Source organism: Babylonia areolata, chromosome 13, assembly GCF_041734735.1.
Source record: "Babylonia areolata isolate BAREFJ2019XMU chromosome 13, ASM4173473v1, whole genome shotgun sequence".
Lineage (NCBI taxonomy): Eukaryota > Metazoa > Mollusca > Gastropoda > Neogastropoda > Buccinidae > Babylonia > Babylonia areolata.
The window spans coordinates 22,184,349-22,191,848 of NC_134888.1; the positions used below are offsets into that span (position 1 = coordinate 22,184,349).

General features: G+C 43.7%; 1 protein-coding gene across 1 annotated transcript in view; it reads left to right on the top strand.

The window, feature by feature from the left end:
- The window catches only part of LOC143289145 (prolow-density lipoprotein receptor-related protein 1-like), a 54,582-nt gene that overhangs the window by 40,762 nt on the left and 6,320 nt on the right, over positions 1 to 7,500 (top strand). Inside the window, exons 14-17 of the mRNA XM_076598032.1 lie at positions 1,709 to 1,883; positions 2,299 to 2,429; positions 3,411 to 3,567; positions 5,543 to 5,652. Of these exons, the coding sequence (XP_076454147.1) occupies positions 1,709 to 1,883; positions 2,299 to 2,429; positions 3,411 to 3,567; positions 5,543 to 5,652 (573 nt within the window). The remainder of the gene's footprint in view (positions 1 to 1,708; positions 1,884 to 2,298; positions 2,430 to 3,410; positions 3,568 to 5,542; positions 5,653 to 7,500) is intronic.

Below are 7,500 nucleotides of genomic sequence, written 5' to 3' on the forward strand. Positions count from 1 at the left end.
CAATACAATGCAATGCAATGCAATGCAATACAATACTCTTTCCAATACACTACACTACACTACATTTCTCTTCAATCCAATACGATACTATGCAATACAATACAATACTTTTTCCAATACAATACAATGCAATACTCATTCCAGTACAACACAATACTATTTCCAGTACAGTACAGTACTCTTTCCAGTGCAATACAATACAACACAATACATTACAGTACTCTTTCCAGTCCAATCCAATCCAGTCCAATACAACACAATACATTACAGTACTCTTTCCACTGCAATACAATACTCTTTCCACTACAATACAATACAGTACAATGAAATGCAATATAATACTCTTTCCAATACACTACAATACATTTCTTTTCAATCCAATACAATACGATACGATACAATACAATACAATACTTTTTTTCCAATACGATACGATACAATACAATACAATACAATACTTTTTCCAATACAATACAATACAATGCAATACTCTTTCCAGTACAACACAATATTATTTCCAGTACAACACAATACTGTACAATACTCTTTCCAGTCCAATCCAATCCAGTCCAATACAACACAATACATTACAGTACTTTTTCCAATACAATACAATACTCTTTCCACTGCTATACAATAAATTACAATCCAATCAAATCCAATACAATACAATACCAGTACTCTTACCCAGAATGGTTACGACGCTCAGCTGCCAATACAGAGAGCCCATGAAGGTGTGGGTTCGAATCCCGCCCTCGCCCTTTCTTCCAAGTTTGACTGGAAAATCAAACTGAGCGTCTAGTCTTTCGGATGAGACGATAAACCGAGGTCCTCCCATGTGCAGCACGCACTTGGCGCACTGAGAAAAAGAACCCATGGCAACGAGAGTGTTGTCCTCTGGCAAAATAATGTAAAACAAGAGAGGCAAGGCCTTCAAGACTCACTTGTGATAAATTAAGTCCCCTAGCATTAATTACAGAGTAATTTCCCTTCTTTACTATCTGCACCAAAACGTTTGCAAAATAAATAGAAATTCCATGCTTAGCAAAAGAAGTTCCTGTTTGAACGAAAAATGATAATAATGACTCCTCTTGCTGTTGTGTCAGAATAAGAGGTCAAAGTGCCAAGTTTAGAGAATACAAAAAAATATAAATATAATAGCAAATGCAGTTTGCATATAATTAGGCTTCTTTTTTTTAATTTTTTTTGGTGCCCATCCCAGAGGTGCAATATTGTTTTAAACAAGATAACTGGAAAGAACTGAATTTTTCCTATTTTTATGCCAAATTTGGTGTCAACTGACAAAGTATTTGTAGATAAAATGTCAATGTTAAAGTTTACCACACACACATACACACACACACACACACACACACACACACAGACAACCGAACACCGGGTTAAAACATAGACTCACTTTGTTTACACAAGTGAGTCAAAAAAAAAAAAAAAAAAGAAAAAAAAATCCACTCTGATAGGAGATACACACTCTGATACACAAACATAATAAGCATGCACTCAAGGCCTGACTAAAGCGCGCTGGTGGGTTATGCTGCTTGCTGGCCAGGCATCTGCCTAGCAGATGTGGTGTAGCGTATATGGGTTTGTCCGAATGCAGTGACGCCCCCTTGAGAAACTAAAAACTCCCCCTCACACACACACACACACACACACACACCCTCCCTCTCCCCCCCGCCTTCCCTTGCAGAAGCCATTGTGGACGGGCTGGCCATTGACCACCTGAACAACCTGCTGTTCTACGCGGACACTGGACGTGACCTGATCGCTGTGGTCACCACCTCCCTCTGGCCCCCTCGGCAGGCCATCGTGATCAGGGAGGGGCTGGACGAACCACGGGCCATCGTCGTCTCTTCCGCTGAAGCGTCAGTAGGAGTGCTTGACTTCTGTTTGTCCGTCTCATGTTCAGGGTTATTCGTATTGTCTCTCTTGTCTCTTTCTGTCTCTGTCTGTCTGTTTGTCCGTCTCATGTTCAGGGTTATTCGTATTGTCTCTCTTGTCTCTTTCTGTCTCTGTCTGTCTGTTTGTCTGTCTGTTTGTCCGTCTGTGAGGACATCGACATGTACACAATAGCTGTGTGTGTGTGTGTGTGTGTGTGTGTGTGTGAGTCAGTCAGACTTTTACTGTCCTCTCTTGTTCTGTCTGTCCGTATGTGTGTGCTTGTGTGTGTGTGTGTGTGTGTGTGTGCGTGCGTGCGTGCGTGCGTGCGCGCGCGCGTGTGTGTGTATGTGTGACCACCACCACCACGACCACCACCCTCTAGCTGTGTCCTTCATTCAGGAGGATCTACTGGACAGACTGGGGTCAGAACGCCTCCATCCAGACGGCCCACATGAACGGCCAGGACCCCAAGGTGCTCGTCAGGTTCAACACCACTGCCTGGCCCAACGGGCTGGCCATAGACACCAAGGGTCAGTCATCTTCGTCATCGTCATCGTCATCGCCGTCATCATCTTTGTCATCGTCATCATCATCATCATCGTCATGGTCGTCGTCGTCATCGTCATCATCATCATGGTCGTCGTCGTCATCATCATCATCGTCATCGTCATCATCATCGTCGTCATCGTCGTCGTCGTCGTCGTCATCATCATCATCATCATCATCATCATCACCGTAATCGTAATCTTCACCAACATTATCGTCGTTTTCTTCTTCGTCACCATCATCATCATCGTCGTCGTCGTCGTCGACATCATCATCATCATTACCATCTTTACCACCACCACCACCACCATTTAACTGTTTATTTCTTTATCTTTCAATCATTACAGAGTCTTATGAACAGATACATAGCTAACGAGTGACAGAAACCAAATATGTGATAGAAACACACACACACACACACACACACACACACACACACACACACACACACACACACACACACACACACACACACACACAGAGGAATGTTGAACCACAAAACTGGTCCAGTATTTAAAAGGGTGTATATTTGCATTTTTCGGACAATGTCAACCTTGATGTTGATGATATTATCATCATTATTCTTATAATGTTAACAACAACAACAACGATGATGATGATGGTGACAATGATAATGGTGATAATTGTTAGCATTATTATCATGCTTATTTTTTTAATACCATAAACGAATATATAAAATAAGGTAAACCTGACATATTCATGTGATAATATATATGTATTCCGAACTTTTTGATAAAATCTAAACACTCTTTTCAGTGTATGTATCCTCTTCCTCTTCGTTCGAGGGCTGAAACTCCCACGTTCACTCGTATATACACGAGTGGGCTTTTACGTGCATGACCGTTTTCACCCCGCCATGTAGGCAGCCATATTCTGTTTTCGGGGGTGAGTGTATGTATAATTTTCTATGCAACTCTTCCCCCCCCTCCCCCCCCCCTGTCCAGAGCACGTGCTGTACTGGGCGGACGCGAGCAGCAACCACATCGGCGAGTACCAGCTGGACAGCGGACGCCAGAGGATACTGCTGATTGAGCCACAGGCACACTACTTCGGACTCTTCCTCATGGGCGACTTCCTCTACGTCACCGACTGGAAACGCAGGTAGGGGACTGTCTGTCTGTCTGTCTCTGCTGTCAGTGATTGGAAACGCAGGTTATAGAACTGTTTATCTCTGCTGTCAGTGACTGGAAACGCAGGTATAGAAATGTTTATCTCTGCTGTCGGTGACTGGAAACGCAGGCATAGAACTGTTTATCTCTGCTGTCGCTCACTGGAAACGCAGGTATAGAACTGCAGGTATATGGCTATGATTTTCGTCACTGGCTTGAAACGCAGGTATAGGGATGTCTGTGTCTGCTGTCGCTGACTGGAAACGCGGGTATAAAACTGTTTATCTCTGCTGTCGCTGACTGGAAACGCAGGTATAAAACTGTTTATCTCTGGTGTCAGTTTATTGGAAACGCAGGTATAGAACTGTTTATCTCTGCTGTCAGTGATTGGAAACGCAGGTATAGAACTGTTTATCTCTGCTGTCAGTGATTGGAAACGCAGGTATAGAGCTGTTTATCTCTGCTGTTGTTGATTTGAAACGCAGGTATAGAACTGTTTATCTCTGCTGTCAGTGATTGGAAACGCAGGTATAGAGCTGTTTATCTCTGCTGTTGTTGATTTGAAACGCAGGTATAGAACTGTTTATCTCTGCTTTTGTTGATTAAAAACGCAGGTATAGAACTGTTTATCTCTGCTGTCGCTGACTGAAAACGCAGGTATAGAACTGTTTTTCTCTGCTGTCGCTCACTGGAAACGCAGGTACAGAATGTATAACTGTTTATCTCTGCTGTCGCTGACTGGAAACGCAGGTATATGGTTATCGTTTCTGTCACTGACGTAAACGCAGGAATAGAACTGTCTATCACTGCTGTCGTTGATTGCAAACGCAGGTATATGGCTATGATTTTCGTCACTGGCTTGAAACGCAGGTATAGGGATGTCTGTGTCTGCTGTCGCTGACTGGAAACGCGGGTATAAAACTGTTTATCTCTGCTGTCGCTGATTGGAAACGCGGGTATAGAACTGTTTATCTCTGCTGTCGCTGATTGGAAACGCAGGCATAGAACTGTTTATCTCTGCTGTCGCTGACTGGAAACGCGGGTATAAAACTGTTTATCTCTGCTGTCGCTGATTGGAAACGCGGGTATAGAACTGTTTATCTCTGCTGTCGCTGATTGGAAACGCGGGTATAGAACTGTTTATCTCTGCTGTCGTTGATTAGAAATGCAGGTAAAGAACTGTTTATCTCTGCTGTCACTGACTGGAAACGCAGGTACAGAACTGTCTATCTCTGCTGTCGTTGATTGGAAACGCAGGTATAGAACTGTCTATCACTGCTGTCGTTAACTGGAAACGCAGGTATATGGCTATAATTTTCGCCACTGACTGGAAACGCAGGTATAGGGCTGTCCATCTCTGCTGTCGCTGATTGGAAACAGAAAACACAAATTTCGTCATTGATGATAAATGGGTGATGAATGGAAACGCAGGAATAGGGCTATATCTGATGTCACTGGAAACGCAGGTATAGGACTGTCCATCTCTGCTGTCTCTGATTGGGAGAGAGAGACACACACAGAGACAGAGACACAGAGAGAGACAGACAGACAGACAGACGGACGGACGGGCGGAGGGGCAAACGCATAGAGAAGACTGACAGGGGAAACAGATTCAGAGGGGTGACAGAGAGAGAGAGAGAGAGAGAGAGAGAGAGAGAGAGAGACAGACAGACAGACAGACAGACAGACAGACAGACAGAGCGAGAGATAGAGGAAGGTGAGAGGAGATAAAAGGCACACACACACACACATGCATGCACGCATGCACGCACACACACGCACACACACACACACACACACACACACACGCACACACACGCACCCACAAACACACACACGCACACACGCACACATGCATGCACGCATGCACGCACACACACACACACACACTCACGCTTGCACACACACACACACACACACACACACACACGCACGCACGCACGCACGTGCGCTCTATCTGTGTGCAGTTTCGTGTCACGGATGCACAAACGCGGGGGACAGCTGATGCAGTTCGGAGAGGCCAAGTTCACCAAGCTGTACGGCATCACTGGGTACAACTCTTCAGAGACTCCCAAAGGTAAAAAAAAAAAAAAGAAAAAAGAAAAGAAAGAAAGAAAAAAAGTGAAGCCTGTCTGTCTGTCTGCCTGCCTGTCTGTCTGCCTGTCTGTCTGTCAGTGTGTTTGCCTGGTTGTCTTTATGGTTTGTCTGCTTATTTGTATATATGTGGAGTAATGGCCTGAAGGTAACGCGTCCGCTTACCTTGGAAGCAAGAAAATCTGAGCGCACTGGTTCGAATCTCGGCATAGTCGCCAGTATTTTCTCCACCTCCACTAGACCTTGAGTGGTGGTCTGGAAGCTAGTCATTCGGATGAGATGATAAACTGAGGTCCCATGTGCAACGTGCACTTTGTGCACGTAAAACAACCCACGGCAACAAAAGGGTTGTTCCTGGCAAAATTATGTAGAAAAATCCGCTTCGATAGGAAAAAAAACACACCCAAACTGCAGGCAGGAAAGAAATACAAAAATATGGGTGGTGCTCTGAGTGTAGCGACGCGCTGTCCCTAGAGAGAGCAGCCCGAATTTCACTCAGAGAAATCTGTTTGACAAAAAAACAAACAAACAAAAAAACCACTCTCTCTCTCTCTCTCTCTCTCTCTCTATATATATATATATATATATATATATATATTTACTTGATAGTGAATACCAAGATTAAAGGTTCCCAAGGTTCTCTTTGTTTGAGTTAGTGGTTTCTCTTTGGGGCCGTATTCAAGAGACCATTGTGCCTGCGGGTAAGTGTGTGTCTAGGGGGTAATCTGCCTGAGGCAAGGCAAACTGCCCGTGGGTAGAAGGCAACTTACCCTTACCATCGGCCAAGGGTGACTGCCCCACGAAGCAGAGGTAAATATGGCGAATCCTTTTCTGGGGCCGTATTCATGACAAAAATCATTTTGCCTGAAGGCAAGTTACCCTTGACAGGGCAGGGACCCGCGGTTACAGTTTACCTTGAAGGTTGAGTTATCTTCGTATTCAAGACACACAAAGTGCTAACCTGTGGTCTGTAAATAAAAAAAATCCCGGGGTCGATCCCCTTCTGCACATACTTTTTATTTTATTATTATTTTTTTTTTTTTTACTTCGCACCGCGCCACAGTGTGAAAAAAAAAGAAAAAAAAAGAAAAAAAAAAAAAAAGCTTCAGTGGCAAAGCATTGATTCCAGTCAGCAACTTGTCAAATCTAGGGGCCACTTTCGCATTCTGACACATTGTCCTTCCTGCTTTTCAGCTAATTGCAAAAATGAAATAAAATAACAGAGTTCGGATTCAAATATTTCTCTGGAATGAACGAATTTCGACGACCTGCAAACTTCGGGCATTCCATAATTTATCGTCTGCAAGTGCACTCACTTCACTGCTACGTACGTAATTCATATGGAATATAATGACGTCTGCCAATCTCGGTACGTCATTTTTGACTGCCAAGCGAACAAAGGATAAAATCAAACTATCAGAGGCCCTATTCAAGACACGGTCTCTCCGCAAAATGCCTGTTTTCCCTTAACAAAACCACCGCAAGAAAAGGATCCGCCATATTTACCTCTGATTCGTGGGCAGTCACCCATGGCAGATAGTAAGGGTAGGATTAATTGCCTTCAGGTTTGCAGAACCGCGGGTTGGCTCTTGCGTTCCTGAATACCGGATAATTGCTGACCCTCGGGCAGTCTGCCTTGCCTCAGGCAGATTAGTATCCATATCCTTATCATCATCAGTATCCATATCATCATAATCAGTATCCATCTGTCTATTATAATCAATGTGCAGTATAGTAGGCTATGTTTATAATTATATTCAAATAATGTTTCTTAATTCTTTCTGCTTTTACATTAAGAATACTAGTTATTACCTGCAGTGTGTGGATGTAT